Source organism: Oncorhynchus tshawytscha, linkage group LG16 (assembly GCF_018296145.1).
Source record: "Oncorhynchus tshawytscha isolate Ot180627B linkage group LG16, Otsh_v2.0, whole genome shotgun sequence".
Lineage (NCBI taxonomy): Eukaryota > Metazoa > Chordata > Actinopteri > Salmoniformes > Salmonidae > Oncorhynchus > Oncorhynchus tshawytscha.
Genome location: NC_056444.1, coordinates 49,595,667 through 49,616,577, shown reverse-complemented (window position 1 = coordinate 49,616,577; position 20,911 = coordinate 49,595,667). Strand labels below are relative to the sequence as shown.

Genomic DNA, 20,911 nt, shown 5'->3' with positions numbered 1-20,911 from the left:
CCTACACACTTATCTTACCTACACACGGTTAATGTTCTGAGAAAATTTTTTTATATATGCAGTTGAAGTCGGAAGTTTACATACACTTAGGTTGCAGTCATTAAAACTCATTTTTCAACCAATCCACAAATTTCTTGTTAACAAACTATAGTTTTGGCCAGTTGGTTAGGACATCTACTTTGTGCATGACACAAGTAATTTTTCCAACAATTGTTTACAGACAGATTATTTCACTTATAATTCACTGTATCACAATTCCAGTGGGTCAGAAGTTTACATACACTAAAATTACATACACTAAGTTGACTGTGCCTTTAAACAGCTTGGAAAATTCCAGAAAATGATGTCATGGCTTTAGAAGCTTCTGATAGGCTAATTGACATCATCTGAGTCAATTGGAGGTGTACCTGTGGACGTATTTCAAGGCCCACCTTCAAACTCAGTGCTTCTTTGCATGACCTCATGGGAAAATCAAAATAAATCAGCCAAGACCACAAAAAAAAATTGTAGACCTCCACAAGTCTAGTTTATCCTTGGGAGCAATTTTCAAACACCTGAAGGTACCACGTTCAGCTGTACAAACAATAATACGCAAGTATAAACATCTTGGGTCAGGTCTACAAACCTGACTCCGTTACACCAGCTCTGTCAGGAGGAATGGGCCAAAATTCACCCAATTTATTGTGGGAAGCTTGTGGAAGGCTACCTAAAACGTTTGAACCAAGTTAAACAATTTAAAGGAGATGCTACCAAATACCAATTGAGTGTATGTAAATGTCTGACCCACTGGGAATGTGATGAAGTAAATAAAAGTTAAAATAAATCCTCTATTCTGACATTTCACATTCTTCAAATAAAGTGGTGATCCTAACTGACCTAAGACAGGGAATTTTTACTTGGATTGAATGTCAGAAATTGTGAAACTGAATTTAAATGTATTTGGCTAAGGTGTATGTAAACTTCCGACTTCAACTGTATATATTGGTCATGGCTCCCGAGTGGCGCAGCGGTCGGTTTAAGGCACTGCTTCTTGGTGCAAGAGGCTTTACTACAGTCCCTGGTTTGAAATCAGGCTGCATCCTACCGTGGTTGGGAGTGCCATAGGGCGACGCACAATTGGTTTAGCGTCATCCGGGTTTGGTCGGGGTAGTCCTTCATTGTAAATAAGAATTTGTTCTTACCTGACTTGCCTGTTTACATTATTTTTTTAACTGGTGGCAACCGCAGCGTAATCAGGTGAGTAGTGGCTGGTGCTGAAAATATAGCTAGCTTGTTATGCAAGTGTTGCACACCAACAGATGGAGCCTAGACCTATACAAAATAACTTAACTGGCTGAGGTAGGCTATGAGGCTTAACAGCCTAATATAAGTAGATTTTTTTTTTTAAATTATTAGGCTTACTTACAATTGCAACTGGTCAAATATTTAGCATCCAACTTTAAAACAATAATTTAAAGAAAGTCTGCACGTTCGAACTAAATCAATGTAACTAAAAATTAAAAGCCCACATTTGTAAATCCCAAACTCTAAAAGTAATTGGAAAGGTAGATTCAAATGATGTGTGACATTGTGGTTACAATAAAGAATGTAGCCCATCATGCAAATGTTTCCTATTAGCAGGACAATATACTTTTTATAGCCCGGCTACTGTTGTGAAAACCCCTCAACTTGCAATGTATCCGATACTTTTTAAAAATTTATTTAACCTTTATTTAACTAGGCAAGTCAGTTAAGAACAATTTCTTATTTACAATGACAGCCTAGGAACAGTGGGTTCCCCTTTCCCATTTTGTATCACAACGTGTAATGGATCTAAATTGGGGGCGGTAATGCAACATATTGGATGCCAACCGCAGTTAAACATCAACGAAGACGAATATTTTCGTCAACAAGAAGTACAACATTACACATCCTTTCAGAGACGTCAGATAATTAGCTTGTTTTCTGTAATATCATATAGCTTTGGAATCGCGATATTATGTACTTTCGAAGAAAATAGGCAGGTTTCTCGATTTACACCCTGCCTTTGAGAAGGCATTTCGTGAGGATTAGTTTAGCAACCGCGTCACACAGCATGACAACGTGAACGCGATTGGTCGACAGTCTGCTGGATGGGGTGCTATACATTCCTCCATTCATTGACCAATGGGATCCCTATATCCTCCTTTCTTTAATATCTCTTAACCAACTTTTATATATATATATATATATATAAAACTAACCCATTGTTCTAGCTCATTGTTCTATCTGTGTCTCAACATTCTCCAAAGATTTGTATAACTAACCCACTGTTCTATATGTGCCTTCTCTCCGCAATCTTCTCTTGACTCGCTTCCTGGGGGCGGGACATTGTCTGTGATTTGCGATTGACAGACCGTTAAATTTGGTAGGCACAGCCTTTCACGTTATGTAAGGAGATATGTACGAGATAAATTCTTACTCAAAAATACGCGTCAGAAATTCCAGTGCAGTGTACTCGGTCATGTTTTTCTCTGATTGGTTGATCTTTTTTTATTTTTTATAGAAGTGGGTGGAGGGGGACGGACCATAATTTTTCCACTAGTGGGCAACGTCGTTTCCTTCACAGCTGAGGTCAAGCTGTCGTAAGTGGCCGACTCGCAAGCCCTGACAAAACGGTCTAAAACATGAAGATCTGGACCTCCGAACACATATTCAAGTGAGTAAATTATTAATAAGGATTTATAAAGTGCGTATTTTAAATACGCTTGATATTACGCTATCTTGTTAGCTTATTTAAGTTTGTAGCATGCTAGCGCGGGTAGTGGTAGCTAGGTTCCCAACCGGCCAACGTTTGCTCTTTGACTTTAGCCAGCTAACGCTAGCCTGCTGCCATTACAAATTAGTGAGTGTTTAGTTAAAAGCATCTAACGTTGTAGCTAGCTAGCTAACAAGCTACTTGGCTAGCCAACACATCAAACTCTGTCCATTGTTATTGCTAGCTATTGTTCTACGAATGGCTATCGAGAAAACAGGCAGCCCTAATTGTATTAACGTTACTAAACAGTATTTTTAACTAACCAAATAATACTAGCTAGTTTTGCTAACGCTGCTAGTTAGCCACATTACAAGTAGCTAATTAACTATGTCAATGCATTCCAGTCGAAGTATCCAGCAGTGGTGGAACTTGTGAATTCATTATGTTCTCGTAACCTGCCATGGATAGTCACTTCCGGTCGTAGCTGTATAGAAATGGCGTTAAAGGTGTTTCTCTCATTACGTAACGGTCACTGAGGTATAATAAGAAGGGCAACAGTCCAAGTCCAAGCCAACAAGCTAAAATATGGCAACAGTAAACATGGTGTAACCCGCGGACGATGCAGCGCAACCCCTCGGGCCAATTGAGATGCTCACACTAACACATTTAAATTAATTACTAGCTCCCACCTTGGGCCAATCGGTGTAATTTTGTTAACACAAGTTTCCGCAATCGTCCCAGTACTGTCTTAGAACGTGTGATTAACGGACGGATCCACTGTCGCTTCCCCGATTTAATCGTACAAGGTTAAAGGCCATAACATTTCACTTTGGCTGCTGTTAAATGTTTTTAAAAAAACAGGCATTCACTCTGAGACTCGAATAAAGGGCGTTCTATTCCAGCTAGCTACCTACCTACTGTACTGGAGGCACAATGGTGGGATCATGGTTCTTATGTCCCAATAACCAGGGTTTAATACTCTGGGGATTTTATACCTCTAACCAGGTTTCCATCCTACCATTTTATGCGAGTCAACTACATGTCTTTTTTATTACTGGACTGATTGTAACATTTTGTCTGTAAACTTTCCAAATGTTGACAAAATACAAAGAGATCCCACCTTGTCTACCGTATCTTTAAAATTAATTGTGAGAAATATTGATATAATATCGAAGAACTTGGAGTCATGCGACAATTTGTGGTCCTCCCACAATGACTAGTCAGGAAAGCATGCAGTTAAAATAAGTTAGGAAGAACTTCACAGGTTTGAAAAAGTGCCAGATGTTGAGCTCAAATGATGCTCCTTTCCAATAAATATTGTGGGTCTTATTCTGGTCACATGATCATCGATGCTTGGCTGCCTGTTTGCAAATAAAAATCATCTTGCTCTTTTGTCCATTAACTCATAATAGAGTGCGGGTAGGCCAGCCTACATCTGCAACCTGTTGGCTAGAGTGCACCTGCTAATACCAACACTGGCTATATAACACCATTATTTTGTTGTGAGAACCATCAATAGAGTTGAAAATGCAAAGCCCATTTAACTTGTTTTTTTATTCTCTACATGGGAATTTAACTGCAAAACGCATGTGTATTTGCACTACGTCATCACGCACAGCTTTTTATCTGCATCAAGTCAATTTGATGGACACTCATCTCTGGTGGGAAAATGCACATTTTAGAATATTAGCATAAATCATGTTGCCAATTAGATGGAAACCTAGCATGCGATTTGTAAACAAAGCTGCTATTGCACATTAAAAAGGATACATGGTCAAGGACAAACCAAGTACATTTACTTGTATTACTGAACCCATAATGAATATTTCAAAATCCACGTCCCACAGTATAATGTCTAGCTGGCTAAACCACTCCATGGTGACGAAGTTTCTGATTATTTCCACCAATGGAGTGGAGCAGACACAAGGCTTTGGAATTCAGCTCCAACTACATCGATTTGCCCAAGGTCAATACTTTTAAAAAATAAGCTAATTCTGAAATGCTTACCTTGTACGAATGTATGTTTGTCCTCTGTAGTTCCATGTCTGTTTGATTGCTGAAATCCTTACTTTTTAAATAAACATTAAACAAATACAACCATTGGCGGTTTGCTCATTGCTTTTGCTCGAAGATGACTGCTCAGGGCAAATGCACGTCACTTGAATCTCAACAAGGAAACAGTCGATGGTTGTATTTGATTAACGTTTATGGATAAAGTATGGATTCTAGCAAACAAAGGCATGCAACTACAGAGAACAAACATGGGTACAAGGTTAATGTTTTTAATATGTAAGTATTGACCTTGGGCTAATCACTAGTCAGAGCTTAATTCCCCTAAGCCTGGTCTCTGCTCCACTCAGTCGTTGGAGTTCATCAGAAACGTACTTCACTGTGAAGTTTAGTCAGGTAAATGTCAGGACAGCTTTTCAAATGAATTCATTTTGGCGCATGCCATGATGTCCACGTGATAAGATTATGAAATGCACACATTATGATAGTATTACAGTCATATTGATTTCCTGTCTTGTCTCCCCCCACAGCCACCCGTGGGAGACTGTGACCAAGGCAGCAATGCAGAAGTATCCCAACCCAATGAACCCTGGCGTGGTAGGGGTTGATGTGTTGAACAGACATGTGGACACACAGGGCCGGCTATACAGCAACAGACTGCTCAGCACAGAATGGGGACTGCCCTCCTTGGCCAAGACTGTAAGTCCTCAGCACACTGGATGCCTGTCTCCAATATTGCCGCTGATATGATTATCCTGATGAGTGCATTGCAGGTCACCAGTCCCAATGAGGATACATTGTCTTCTCACTGCTGTAGATATTGATATACTTTTCTGTACACGCAACAATCCAAATCCATTGCTTTTATCAGAAGTTGAGTGTACTAATGTTGACATTCAATCGGAGCAGTCAGGTTTATTTCAGGGGCTTAGTCAGTATGTGTAGGCTTGCTGTTAGACTAGGCAAAATATTGAATGATGCTCATTCCAGTGAAGTTGGTAATGCTCAGAACAGTTGGCTGTCTGTACAGCTCTGTGGCAGTTACATGATTGCACACTGTCATGACCTCAGCTCTGCTAGACCTATTCCTGAAGGTTGTCTCAGCTTGACGGTTCAGACTGGTGTTGTGTAATCAAGACCGCATGAATTTATTGGGTCAATGTTTCTTAAACATTAACTTGTGAATCAACAGATCTGAGGATGTTTTGTCATTGATGTCAAACATGTCACTGACAGTGATAATGTTTATTTTTATTTTTATCCCAGCTCATTGGTATAACACGAACCAACACATACATCCAGGAACATTCGGTGGTGGACCCCAAGGAAAAGACTTTTGAGCTGCAATCTACAAATGTGAGTTCAAACCTATTGTCGGATGTATGCTGAACAAAAATCTAAACACAACATGCAACAATTTCAAAGATTTTACAGAGTTACAGTTTATATAAGGAAATCAGTCAATTGAAATTAAATTATTAGGCCCTAATCTATGGATTTCACATGACTGGGAATAGACATATGCATCTGTTGGTCACACATCTTAAAGGTAGTGGCGTGGATCAGAAAACCAGTCCGTATCTGGTGTGACCCATTTACCTGATGCAGCGCAACACATCTCCTTTGAATAAAGTTGATTAGGCTGTTGATTGTGGTCAGTGTAATCTTGTCCTGCTCTTCAATGGTTGTGCCAAGTTGCTGGATATTGGCAGGAACTTGAACACGCTGTTGTACATGTCGATCCAGAGCATCCCAAATATGCTCGATGGGTGACATGTCTGGTGAGTATGCAGGCCATGGAAGAACTGGGACATTTACAACTTCCAGGAATTGTGTACAGATCCTTGCGATATGGGGCTGTGCATTATCAGGCTGAAACATGAGGCGGTGGATGAATGCAATGACAATGGGCCTCAGGATCCCGTCACGGTATCTCTGTGCATTCAAATTGTCATTGATAAAAGGCAATTGTTTGCATAGCTTATACCTGCCCATACCATAACCCCTCCCCCACCATGGGGCACTCTGTTCACAATGTTGATTTCAGCAAACCACTCGCCCACACAACGCCATACACGCCATCTGCCCGGTACAGTTGAAATTGGTATTCAAGAGGTGAGAAGCACACTTCTCCAGCATATCAGTGGCCATCGAAGGTGAGCATTTGCCCACTGAGGTCGGTTACGATGCCGAACTTCAGTCAGGTCAAGACCCTGGTGAGGACGACATTCACACAGATGAAATTCCCCGAGACGGTTTCTGACAGTTTGTGCTGAAATTCTTCGGTTGAGCAAACCCAGTTTCATCAGCTGTCCGCGTGACTAGTCTCAAGATGATCCCGCAGTTGAAGAAGCCGGATGTGGAGGTCCTGGGCTGGCGTGGTTACACATGGTCTGCAGTTGAGGCTAGTTGGACGTACTACCAAATTCTCTAAAACGATGTTGATGGCTTATGGTAGATAAATTAACGTTAAATTCTCTGGCAATAGCTCTGGTGGACATTCCTGCAGTCAGCATGCTGATTGCACACCCCCTCAACTTGAAACGTCTGTGGCATTCTGTCCCCAGCACAAGGTGCACCTGTGTAATGATAATGCTGTTTAAACAGTTTCATAATATGCCACACCTGTCAGGTGGATGGATGATTTTGGCAAATGAGAAATACTTACTAACAGGAATGTAAACACATTTGCACACCACATTTGAGGGATACTCTTTTTGTGCTTGTGGAACAGCTTGTGGATCTTTTATTTCAGCACATGAAAAATGGGACCAGCACTTTACCTGTTGCATTTGTTTGTTCAGTGTACATTTATGGATATTGTAGCTAACTCCAGCTTTATCCCTGTAAACTGACATTGATGCACTTTCCTCTGGTTTCAGATTTCATGTACTAACATAGTATCTGTGGACGAGAAGTTAACATACAGGCCGCATCCGCAGGATCCCGAAAAGTAAGATATATAGATAGATAGATATACCTTTTTATTAATGGGTTGATTTTTAAAGGTTAATTACAGCAAATTAGATAAATAGGTTTGAGTTTCACATCTAAACTTGTTTTTTCTTCTGTTTGTCCCTATGTTTAGGACCATACTGACACAAGAGGCACTTATCTCTGTGAAAGGAATTAGTCTGAGCAGTTACCTGGAAGGGCTCATGGCCAAAACCATCTCGGCAAACGCAGGCAAAGTAAGTCCTCTCCTCACTTTACACCTGCAGCCTGGATGGAATATTTGAATGGAAATAGTATGAGATAAAACAATCTCATCCATGTATGGCCTTGTTTCAGCCCTTAACTTCCCCATGTGTGTTTGGTATTTTGTTCAGGGACGAGAGGCGATGGAGTGGGTCATCAGGCGGTTAAACACAGAGATCGAGGAGCTGGCAGCGACGGCACAGGCCACAATCCGCATCCCCATGGCAGCTGCAGTCGCAGAGAAATGATCAGCCGCCATCTCAATGGAACTCAGACATTTTCCCTGAAAAGGGAGACCTTCCCCTAATCTGCCAGCACAGCCACCTCCTGTATTGGCCCACTCATTTTCTGTCACAAGAACGCATCCTTCCCTCAGCGGACTGCCCATACAAGCAGGGTTACACACAGTTGGGTACACAGTGAAGCTGATGATGGCATGCTGCGTTCGTAACCAAATGGGAGGTGGGAATTTACCAGTTGTGAGGTCTTAAATACTAGTTGGATGCATTCACATGCTTTGAATTTGAGAAAAGCCTATTGGCTAATGGCCAACAAAAGTAAGCTTTACTTTTAGTTTAAGGTTATCATGTTTGCATACAAATTATAGTATTCAAAAGCCATATTAATAGATTCATTTATATAAATGTTGCATTTAATTGTCAATGTGGATTGTTTCCCACTAGTAATTACCAGCCATTCGGGTGGCTTTTTCCAAGTCGTATGTGGCATATTCTGACTTCCCACTTGGTTATGAACGCAGCAGTAAAAAGGGTTGAACCGGGTTGCATTCGAGGCTCATGGGATTTCTGGTCTTCTAACATTTTGAATCACACCGTGCCTACAGGTCATCAGGTTTATTTATTCTCCTCCTGTCCTCCTATTGTTGTTCTGCACTGATCTGGTTTCCTCTCTGGCACTTGACGTTTCAATTGAACATCATTCTATGTTGCCTATGCCAGCCATGCACTTACAACCATGAATAGGCTAGTAGTCATTTTCAGGGAACCATTAAATTACTGAGAAGAGAAACTAATTATGTTTGTGGGTCTGTTTGGTGGGGTGTTGTAAAGTTACTGTTATATATTCAGTAATGAAAACGTGAATTTTAATTACTTTAACTCATTGTTATTGCACGTATTATTACCAAGTAACAAGAGTACCACCATTGTATTCACTATGTTCAGAAGTGTGGATATATTTGCTAAATTCTCCCAAATGGTTCTCAACAGTTACAACAGTATTTGATTTCCACAACCTTATGAATATTGGCCCTGTAGTGTTGGGTGTAGTCAGTGAATGTTAACGGTGGCCACTGCGACGGGGTATGTTCGGGATCATTAGACAGGAGTGACTGTTGGTTTTTAACTCTGCAGTCTTGAACAACCCATTTTGTAAAATGTCATCATAGTATGAGTAAAACAAACAAATCACATTTGTGATCCTGAACCTACCAGGATTGTTTCTTCCCCCTCATTTGGTGGCATATGACAGTATTTGTGTTTTTATAAGCTCCTAGTGTTGTAACCTACTGCAGTGGTTCATCTCACCAGTCTCCTCCTGCCAGCAGTGACATTTGCTGGGTTCGGGAGTAATTACCCATTGTAAAGTCATGTGTTGGATGCATTCACATGCTTGGAGAAACGCAGATTGGCTAATGGCCAACAAGCTGTGTCAACCACAAACTAACATCTGGCATATAAACAAATTGGTGTTAAAAAAACTACATTTTGTGGCATTTTAAGGAAGAGAATGCTGTTATTGAGGTAATTTCCTTAGTAGGCAATGTCAGAGGTCAGCATGTGGGAGAAGATGCTCTAGGATGACAGTTCCCCACTAGTAATTACCAGTTGTGGCAGTTTCAAGTGGATTTTTCCCAGTCGTATCTGGTAAATACCACCTTCCCACTTGGTTATGAATGCAGCGTTATGTCATCAGTTCTACATATGCCTATTCAGATACACTCCCCTTTAACATCCCAAACTCCCTTTTAAAAACTGTTACTGTTGTCCCACTTGTGTCAGGGTTGTGTTGATGTTGGGTGAAGTCTGAGTGGCACTCCAGATATCAGTCACTTGTTTCAGGAATGAAGTGTCATGCGCGGAACATTTGAAAACAATGGCTATATATGAGTACACATTCCGAGAATGTCAAACAGAAGTACTTAACACTGAAATGATCTCAATAAAATGTTATTGTTTCATGAACAGGGTGTCTTAGATGTGATCATGTGGGCAAGTACTAAAAGTTTAAACTGTGTATTTATATATATATATATATATACTGCTAATTTTTACTCTTACATGGCCATAGCCAAAGGCTGGAATTTCTTAGGCCAATCAGTGGTCTACTCAACTGAATATTTTTTTAGGATCGTAAACGCCCATATCATTCTGTTGGTACGCCCACACAATTCTAACACAATCTCCTTTTAACATATTTTAAGGAAAACTATGACATTATTCGGCCCTTTCCTGTTTCAGCATGACAATGCCCCCCGTGCACAAAGCTAGATACATACAGAAATGGTTTGTCGAGATCGGTGTGGAAGAACTTGACTGGCCTGCACAGAGCCCTGACCTCAACCCCATCGAACACCTTTAGGATTAATTGGAACGCTGGCTTCTAACCAAGCCTAATTGCCCAACATCAGTGCCGGACCTTACTAATTCTCTTGTGGCTGAATGGAAGCAAATCCCCGCAGCAATGTTCCAATGTCTAGTGGATAGCCTTCCCACGAAAGTGTTATAACAGCAAAGGTGGACCAACTCCATATTAATGACCATGATTTTGGAATGAGAATGAAATGTTTGACGAGCAGGTGTCCACATATTTTTGGTCATGTAGTGTATGTCCTTGAACCGATTACTTTAAAATCACACACATACAAAGTTATAAGGACAATTTAGTTGCTAATGGCAGCCTGCAGTACTTTGGTTGGCCTTCAATTTGAGATACTCCTTGAGAAGGGGCAGCACTGGGCTAGCATGCAACATCACTTCCTAGAGTCGCTCAAACTGCACATGCAATGTTTCCAAAAACTCCTCCATGTAGCAAGATGGCGACATGCTGAAATTACATTTCCAAATCATCAAACGCGCCACCGAGCATTTTCATAGGAAACAACAGGGTGATGTCAACGATGGATTCATCCATATCCAATAGGCATCTAAGTGTTGTTGGATGGATGCTTGGAAAGTCACTGTCATAGTTGAAATCACTTTATTTCAGATACAGCAGGTTTAGCTATTTAGCTAGGCCTACTGTTTCATGTTGTTTGGACTGTTGTTTATAAGACAGTTGCTAAGATGAAACTTGGCTGTTATTGTTGCAAATACTATTATTTCGGATTTAGCATGCTAACTGGCTAGATACGGTAACTCTGTGTTATGGTTAGTGTAATTACCTTCTTAGTATCTATGTTTTAATTATTTTCGGGGGTGTATTACAGTTAATTGGTGAGTTAATTTGATTTGATTTGATTTGGATTTGATTTGACAATGATATTAACACATATTTAGCATGACATTCATGCATTATTTATAATATATTTACAACCCAAAAGTAATGTGAAATGCACTCATAACTTATGACATAAGCTTCATTTGGGCTAAGCTTCATTTGGGCTTGATAGCCAGCTAGCTAAGCTAATTGCAGGCTAATGAGGCAGAGCATTGCATAATGGGTGAAGATATGCACCCTTGGAATCGTAATATGCTGTAGACAAGGGCAATAAAGAAGCTTCAAAATAACAAAAACAAGGAATCGTACAGTATGACTAAGAAAATCCATAAAACATAAAAATGTATCAAATCTTATACTAAAAGCATAATAACCCGGTTATAAAGTGTCAGAATTATCCTTTAAATAGAACCATGAGGAAATCTGTAGGATATGTAATGTTGAAGAACTGAAATTTCCACAGAAGAATATTGTTTCTTAACGTTTTTGGAACCATTTCAGAACATGACTCTAAATAGAACCATAAGGAAACGTTATACTGAAGTACTGAAATTCCCACAGAAGAATGTTGTTACTTAACCTTCTCTGAAATATTTTAGAGCATTCCTAATGTCAAACCAGTTGGAGAACGTTCTTAGAGCATTGCCAAAATTGAAATGAAATGTAACCACGTTTGAACTTTTAGGAAACATTCTGTTAAAGTAATGAAATGCCAAGAAAATAATGTATTTTTGTTAAGTTCCTTAAATGTGCTGAAAATGTTTCACAGACAAACAACTATCTTGCACCATTCCGAGAAAGTTGTGGGAAGGTTGTATGCAAAAATAACCAAAGGACAACCACGTTCTCACCAAGCTCTAAGAAACATATGGTTCTCAGAACGTTATGTGCCAGCTGGGTTGTCCCTCTGAAATAGCACTGCTTTCCTATAATGCCATGAACAACATTTTAGTTACAATAAAACCATATTCAGCAGATCGCAAATAAAAAATAATGTTGTTATCAGTGTTTTGCATAAGAGATATGCTGTTTCCAGTGCATTTGGAAAGTATTCACACCCCTTGACTTATTCCACATTTTGTTGTGTTACAGCCTGAATTCAAAACGGATTAAATTCAAATAAAAAAGCCCACCCATCACACAATATCCCAGAATCACAAAGTGAAAACATGTTTTTAGAAATTTTAGCAAATGTATTGTTAATGAAATACAGAAATATCTCATTTACATAAGAGTCAATACTTTATAGAAGCACCTTTGGCAGCAATTACTGCTGGGAGTCTTGGAACAAAAGCTTTCCACATCTGGAGAAGAATGTAATTGCTTTGCTCCGTTTTTTTGCAGTATTACTTGTGTCTTGTTGCAAACAGGATGCATATTTTGGAACATTTTATTCTGTACAGGCTTCCTTCTTTAAGGTATTTTGGAGTAATTATAAGGTTGTTGATCCATCCTCAGTTTTCTCCTATCACAGCCATTAAACTCTGTAACTGTTTTAAAGTCAACATTGGCCCTAATGGTGAAATCCCTGAGCAGTTTCGTTCCTCTCCGGCAACTGAGTTAGGAAGGATGCCTTTATCTTTGTTGTGACTGGGTGTATTGATACACCACCCAATGTGTAATTAATAACTTCAACATGCTCGAAGGGATATTCAATGTTTTATTTTTTACCTAACTTGGAATAGGTGCCCTTCTCTGTGAGGCACTGAATAACCTCCCTGGTCTTTGTAGTTGAATCTGTGTTTGAAATTCATTGCTCGACTGAGGGACCTTACAGATAATTGCATGTGTGGGATACAGAAATGAGGTAGTCATTCAAAAATCATGTTCAACACTATTATTGCACACAGAGTGAGTCCATGTAACTTATTATGTGACTTGTTAAGCACATGTTTACTCCTGAACTTATTTTGGCATGTCTCAACAAAGGGGTTGAATACTTATTGACTCAAGACATTAAAGCTTTTATTTATTTTTTAAATTTGAAAAACATAATTCCACTTTGACATTATGGGGTATTGTGTGTAAGCCAGTGCCAAAAAAACGATTTAATCCATGTTAAATTCAGGCTGTAACACAACAAAATGTGGCAAAAGTCAAGTGGTGTGAATACTTTTTGAAGGCATGTACAAATCAATGAAGAATTGACCTAAGTTGATTCCTAGCTCTAGTCTAGATGGTTGTAGTTCTGATTTGGGACTCAATTGTGATCAAATCATGTGAAAGTTTCCAATGCTGACCCCTAGTTATAAGAGCATCAGAACTTTCACAAGCATCATGTGGGACCCATACCAGACCATCCTCATTATGAGAAGAATTGTTACTATTGTTACTATTGCAAATCAGGAAATTAAAGATGTGGTGCTTTTTACAGTGCACAATAATGTCATTTCAAATAATATTTGTTATGCTTAATATATGGGATCCGGAGTGGCGCAGCGGTCTAAGGCACTGCATCTCAGTGCTAAAGGCGTCACTACAGACCCTTTTTCGATTCTAGGCTGTATCACAACCGGCCGTGATTGGGAGTCCCATAGGGCGGCGCACAATCGGCCCAGCGTCGTCCGGGTTAGGGTTTGACCGGGGTAGCACGTCATTGTAAATACGAATTTGTAAGACTTGCCTAGTTAAATAAAGGTTCAAAAAAATATATGGCGTGTTACGGCTACAACATGATTCAAATAAATTTTGAAAATTTGAATGCATGTTGAGTCTAAGCATACAGGCAGACAATGCACATGTGCATGTGAGGTGAGTGAGCCTGTGATAATTAGCAGAATCCTCCTCCACACAACAACATACTGCCTTCCTAATCCACAGACTCTGCTTCCATTTGACCGTTTTACAGAAAGCCCTCCAAACTTTCTATATTCATCCATAAAAACATAGATTTTATTCACCCATATATTATTTTTTTCCCACAAACATGAGCGTGCACAAATTATAGACATATAACGAATCCAAAGATATGAACATAACGCATAAAATATTCGATTAATTTCTCTGCTAATTCAACACATACTCTTTTCTTACACGTCATGATAAATTCAATGAAAGCACAATTCACGTTCAACAGATAGGTAGACTACAGAAGACAGATGGTTTCATATAAACATTTAGAGCCACTGGTTTGCACTGCAATAATTCACTTCATCCATAATGACACTTGAAACACCAAAAACCAAGTACAATTGAAAACTAATCGAAATATTTTAATTAACCAACTACATTTATCCTATAGCTCCATCCCACGTGGGTGCCCCGAGCGTGTTTTATCTTTAAATCGACTGGATCTGGCATGAGATTATTATCTAATTATTTAGCAGCTAGAAACCAAAAATAAAACGTTAATAAACTCATTCTCAATGCAGATATCAACACATCCACACATAAGTGAGGCCTATGCACAGCTCATTTTCACATGGGCTGTGCTAACCTTGCCTGATCGAACCTTGCATGATATTCACTGCTTCAGAGATGATCCATTCTCCAAGGACACTGCATTACCCCCTTCCTAGTTAACACAACATTTCAGCACTGAATACTCTACACTATGATTATAAATTTGATTATTGCACATTGTCATCAAGAAGGCAAAACAAAAAAACTAAGTAAAACAATTACACAGTATCCCTTATGCGCTGTCAATCAGTCTGTCATTACGCGCCTATGATTGATGAGAGTATGACCAAATTTAAGGTATGGGCTACAGAGGTAGAACGTTCTTATTCTTCGACTCCATATTTGAATGCCTCGATGAGCCCTTCTACTGAGTGAATACAACCAGAAATGCTGCATATCCCCCCTATGACAAATATGGCGACGTCAAAGAACACGTGGTGCCATAAAAGTTTCCTCCACATCAGCTTTAGATGAAAGAGAGCTGGGAGAAGGAAGCACAACCCGGCGCCGGTAAGACTCCCGGTGAGGCCCATGAGGAGTGCGAAGTGAGGGACAAAGATGGCCATGATCAACGTGAACACCACCAGGAGGCACCGGAGGCCCAGTCCCCAGGACTTAATCCTTCCTCCCGGGCCATAACAGTCAGGGAATATGGCGCGCCCTCCATCCTGGAAAAAAGACTTCTCCAAGACCTCTACAGCAGCGAAGAATGGCAGCGGATATGACAGCAAGGCCTTAGCCACAAGGAATAGGTTGACCACCGCTCTGATGGTGGACGGCAGGTTGTCCGTGATGACCTCTTTGGTGGCATCTGCCCAAGTCAAGTAGGCCACCAGAGCGAACAGGCCCTTCAGGACGCAGGCTCCAATGTGGGTCCAGTCCATCATGCAGTGGAACTCGCTTGGCCTCTGCATGTTCCCCTCCAGCGAGGGCAGGAAGATCTGGGACGTGTAGCTGAAGACGATGATGCCAATGGAGATGGGGAACTTCTTGACATCAATATAGAATTTGACTTTGTCCCAGGCCCAATCGCGGGCTCTGGAGAGGCAGTAGGCTATTACCAGGATGTTGATGACGAAGTGCGCGATAGTGCAAAGCAAGCTGAACTTGGACACAGCCTTGAGGCTCTTGAGGAACGCGCAAGGCAAGAGGGCGGCCGTGGCGACTACAGACCAGGCCTTCTGCGAGACCGGCAGATTGGGGAAGCTGTTGACCATCAGGTTGCCACTGACCACCACGTACAGGATACAGGTCATGACTAACTCAATGATCTGAGCAACGTTAACGATATGCCCGCCCAGAGACGGGAACCGTGGCTGGCAGCACGCGTTGGCGATGTCCACGTAGGAGTCCCTCACGCGCACCAGAATTCCATCCTCGTTCTCCTCATACAGACACGCAATAAGAATCTTTCCGGTGTAACAACATACAACAGCCGCAAATATGATTAGAAAGAGTCCGAGGTATCCTCCGTGCAGAATGGCGTAGGGTAACCCAAGGACGAACATCCCCTGCGGATACACAAGCACAGTTGAGTCGTAATGGTCATGGTCTTATCGAAGTGACAGGCTCCCCGCCCCACATATACAAGAAATGAATGACATTCAAAGTTGCATAATTATAACAAACAGCATTTATTTGCATAATCATATGTGTGAAAACCTAAATGTAACGATTGGAGTTGGGAGAAAAAAGTATAGATCTGTCAGGCCACTAAGCGTGCAGGCTCAGAATTGGAATTTGATTTGAAACGATGCTTATTTTTTGTTGATATTAATTTAAAATGTAAAAACTAAGATATTTCCTCACCAAGACCGGATTTATTTTATATAATCCACTGTGAAATGTTATCAAGAATAATGAAATGGTCCTTATTGTGCCTGAGGCTAATCCAAATAATTGTATTCATTCCAGATGGAGTTGGGTCTGTTTTTTACTGATAGGAAATAGGCGATCTAGAATAGATCCCTATTTCACTCGTTTTAAATGAGGGATTTTGAAATAAGAAGCCATAAAATAGGACAATTCATTTATCTGGAAGAAATAAATGAAAGTCTATTTTTACATGTGAATGTGAAAAATTATAGTCGTTTTAAAGGTCTGTTTCGGGTTTTTGTAGAATGGAGATTGGGGTCTTCTGAATGATGTAGCGTAATGCATTATGCTCTTAAATGATATGTATGGCGTATATTCCAAGGCGATTGTTGACAAAAGGCCTACATTGACGTAGTGACAATATGTTCATGTCATTCTTCAAATAATTTCTACCTGAATGGCATTGGTGACGTTCCACCCCGCTTCCCAAGACGTAATTTTGGGTTTGACCTCTGATGCCAACTCGTTACACGCCCCAGTGTTCTTGATGGAGGAGGATGATGGGCCGGTGCCATCTCTCTGGTAGTGGCTGTCTCCCTCCATCAACTCGTCTCCTCCGTCCATCTCTCCCCCTTCCTCGTCGCCCTGCATGACGTCCATCTGCATCCCCTGCCTGTAGTCATAGTCCAAGTCATCGCAGTCCACGAACCCCAGACCCTCTTCATCTGTAGCGGCCTGGAAACCCAGTCTGGCGAACACTCCGCTGACCTTGGCCTGAGACTTATTGGACACTGTGTTGGCTGCATTGGTCAGCTTGTTGCCGATCTTGTGTCGAATTAAGTGAGCCATTGTTGTGAGATAAAATGTGAATCTTCAGATATTCATTGGATCAAATTTGAAAATTGTTGAATAAATACATGCAGCGTGCTTATGAGCTATTTTGGCTGCTGCTGCTGTGAGAGAAAGATAATCATGCCTGTTGCCAAGGCGTATCGACGTTGTTCTTAACGGCTGCCCAACCGTTACATCCACACAGGCTGTCGTTTAAAATCCCGTCTGTTGGTCTTGATTATCCATGTCACTCTCAAATCCCTCCTGTCACTTTCTTGGCATCAGAAGAAACGAAGTAAAACAATTCCTCCTCATTCAAATTGATCATGTTGATTAATGTGATCGAATGTCCCTGTTTGTGACCTCTCCATGCAGTTATCGGTGTTGGTCTTGATGTTGCGCTCAGTTTTGCTATAGCCGTGACAAGTGCAAACCACAAGCCGTAGAATCTTAGAGGGGGACTAGGCACGTGTCCTCATAGACTGCCAATGCAATGACTTGCTCAGCATGCACAAACCCCTCATGGTTCTGAAGCGGTGTGTGTGTATGTGAGAGAGTGAGAGAGTGCGTGAGTGAGTGACAGAGAGAGAGAGAGAGAGATTACTTTGAGATTTTGGAAGGAGAAAAGGGTGTTTGTTACCAGAGGCATGGATGCTAGCTCCTACGCTTAATTTATACCAAATATTTTACTTATTCGAATAAGCTAATTTTGCATATTTGATTAGGCTTAATTATTTTGTATTTTTTTTCAAATTAGTTTTTCAATTTGATTCATTATTTGTTCCAATATTTTTCGTTATGATTGTATTGATCCGGCAGAGGTAATATAAGTTTCATATAAATCTAGTTTCTAATTGCAGACACGTATGTTCGTTTCAAAATCAGACATTAGGGAGTTACACGGGGCACCATTCATAGGCCTATATCTCACACACACACTGTCTTAGTCTTTTTTATTCCTAATGCAAAAACAAATATCAGAGGTGTAAAATCACGTGAATGTTTATGGAGTAAATATAAAATATTTAAATATCAAAGCCCATTCAGCTCATTCGTTAGATTATTTATTTTTGTGTTTTAGTTTAATCGCTATACGAATTTGGATCCAAAGTTGTGTTTCATGCCCCTTTGACCCAAGTAGCCAATGCACTTAAAAAATATATTTAATGTAGCCTAATTTATAGCAAAACAAAACTGTTTTTAATATGGTCTCTTATTTGTTGTCGGAGCATTTTAATTGATAATAGGGAACTTACTACCTGCTACACCTGCGTAGCCTAAGTACAGTTTTGTTCATGGAGTCAGATACTTAAAAATGTAATAAATTCCATGTTTTTTCAGCTGCTAAATTAGAGAGAATGACCCGCGTGCATCGGCATGAGAAAATTCAACTCGTTTCATTGCATTGCAGAACCTTGGACAGGCCTTGCTAGTACCATTCTTTTTAGGTAACGTTTCACTGACTCCTTCGGTGTCAATATGCCAAAGAGTAGGTTACAAGGAGTGGAATGTTAGCTAAAAAGACTGGTAAACCTACCCAGACTAGAGCTTTGCGTTTGCGCATGTGTGCTATAAACTGTCTGTAATAGCCTAGTACATTTTAAATGTCCCCTGCAGTTTTACATTATGTTTCCAATGTAGCCTACTCAGAATGACTCAATTCCTCATGGTTAGGTGGCCTGGAAACCAAATGGCTAATATATTATGTCGGGTGTCTGGAATACGCATGGCATTTTAGTTTGATTCAACACTCATGTCATGTGCGTCTGCTTTATAACTCCCAAATTACGATATGACATTAAAATGCAGAAATATTTAAGAAAATTAAGAAGAATAGGCTAAATCTCTGAAACATTTGATGCCTCCAACAGTAATCCCTCAGATGATAAGAGGCACCTCATATTTTCCCTCGTAATCGGTTCCGACACGTCACAACGCATTGCAGTATTACTGTCGTCAGGTTTTGGTGCCTGCGTATGCAAAATGTGCTCGAGCACATTGTTGAAGAAGAGGACTTCAAAGCATTTCTAATGTTTCCTTCTGTTGGAATATATTATGAAAATGAATGAAAGACGCAACTGCCATTTTGCTCGTGTTGAATTGTGCGCTGGTAAGAGACAAAAACGTGAAAGACAACGAAAGCTCTAAATTTAGTATCAACCCAGAGGACAGAGAAAGTTCCACATATTTTTATTCTTATCATAGGCTGCTTTGCCATGCTGCCATTTGTGTTCAGGCATGCACAGTGTGTGTATGTGTATGTATGTGTGTGTGTGTGTGTGTGTGTGTGTGTGTGTGTGTGTGCATGTGGCTCACCCACCCTTGTGAGATAGGGCTAATCTCTATATGTGTGTGGAGGCACGTGTGTGTGTGTGTGTGTGTGTGTGTGTGTGTGTGTGTGTGTGTGTGTGTGTGTGTGTGTGTTTAGTGGAGGATAGTGAGGAAAGAATATTCCCGGGAGAGTCCTTGGGGCATCTCAGTGACTAAGCCTCCCTCCCCCATCATGTGCAAAACCCTGGGCTAATACTGGGACAGAGGATAGGCTGCAAATGTCACACACACACACACACACACACACACACACACACACACACACACACACACACACACACACACACACACACACACACACACACACACACACACCACACACACACACACACACACACACACACACACACACACACACACACACAACCAACTGGATTCACATTAACAGCAACTGCGCCTTCATAATGGAACATGGGTTTGAATTCAGTGAAATGTGCAAACAAATCTGAAAACAAAAACATTTTGTTCTCTATCTGTATTTGCACATGTGGAACTTCAGAAAAAAATTGATCTTCAGACATTATTACTGAGATGGCATCAAATTGGTTGTTGCGATGACCAATTTAGCTTCGGGTTACAGAGGCGAGGATTAATTCAGCAAAGATGAGAGAGGAATATGTGAAGGGTGAAAGATACTGTTGGCGTATAGCCTGCTAACAACCAACTGGGGGGAAAAGTCTCAGATAGTTGCCATGGCCACAATAATTGGGTGGCAAGACTCAAAAGGAACTCAGGTTGTCTGTCTGAAAATCCCACTGGATGAAAAGGGAAGCCACTTGAACCAATCTAGCGCCCTAACAACAGGGAGGGATCTAAGAGAAAAATATAGTGTCCTGGATTGAGAAAAAACAGAGCATTTTTGTTTAGAATTGAAAACTGCAATCTGCTGCTTATACAAAATGGTTGACAATGACATGCAATTCACATAGGAAAAAATAAACACACAGACACACACACACACACACACACACACACACACACACACACACACACACACACACACACACACACATATATCATTTTTAATTCTTGACTATGATCCACTATGAAACATGAACACAACTTACACGTGCGTACACAGACTCGACACAGCCAGGGACGCATGCAAAGTGCATAAACACAGTAATCACTCTATGGCCTAAAAATATC

The 20,911-nt window shown here is 40.6% G+C and overlaps 2 protein-coding genes across 3 annotated transcripts; one reads left to right on the top strand and one right to left on the bottom strand.

Moving 5' to 3' along the window:
- Window positions 1–2,519: 2,519 nt before the first annotated feature.
- Window positions 2,520–10,128, top strand: LOC112215816 (PRELI domain containing protein 3B). 2 transcript variants are annotated; one of them, XM_024375230.2, is made up of 6 exons: window positions 2,520–2,677; window positions 5,257–5,425; window positions 5,993–6,082; window positions 7,609–7,679; window positions 7,815–7,917; window positions 8,056–10,128. In XM_024375230.2, exons 1-6 carry the CDS (start codon window positions 2,646–2,648, stop codon window positions 8,170–8,172), a joined length of 582 nt encoding a protein of 193 aa, XP_024230998.1. In that variant the 5' UTR covers window positions 2,520–2,645; the 3' UTR covers window positions 8,173–10,128. The 2 variants fall into 2 exon arrangements, with proteins under 2 accessions (XP_024230998.1, XP_024230999.1); XM_024375231.2 differs by having other exon boundaries at window positions 2,525–2,677; window positions 8,051–10,128.
- Window positions 10,129–14,251: 4,123 nt separating this feature from the next.
- LOC112216583 (vesicular inhibitory amino acid transporter) lies at window positions 14,252–17,937 on the bottom strand. Its single transcript, XM_024376568.1, has 2 exons — window positions 17,054–17,937; window positions 14,252–16,296 (listed from the first exon to the last, which is right to left on the bottom strand). Exons 1-2 carry the CDS (start codon window positions 17,447–17,449, stop codon window positions 15,109–15,111), a joined length of 1,584 nt encoding a protein of 527 aa, XP_024232336.1. The 5' UTR covers window positions 17,450–17,937; the 3' UTR covers window positions 14,252–15,108.
- Window positions 17,938–20,911: the final 2,974 nt, after the last annotated feature.

Excerpts from the sequence above, each read along its gene's own strand:
- LOC112215816 (XM_024375230.2), top strand. The coding sequence starts at position 2,646 with ATGAAGATCTGGACCTCCGAACACATATTCAA. Across the intron at positions 2,678-5,256 it reads ACCTCCGAACACATATTCAA|CCACCCGTGGGAGACTGTGA; the intron begins GTGAGTAAATTA and ends CTCCCCCCACAG. Across the intron at positions 6,083-7,608 it reads TTGAGCTGCAATCTACAAAT|ATTTCATGTACTAACATAGT; the intron begins GTGAGTTCAAAC and ends CTCTGGTTTCAG.
- LOC112216583 (XM_024376568.1), bottom strand. The coding sequence starts at position 17,449 with ATGGCTCACTTAATTCGACACAAGATCGGCAACAAGCTGACCAATGCA. Across the intron at positions 16,297-17,053 it reads ACGTCACCAATGCCATTCAG|GGGATGTTCGTCCTTGGGTT; the intron begins GTAGAAATTATT and ends GTGTATCCGCAG.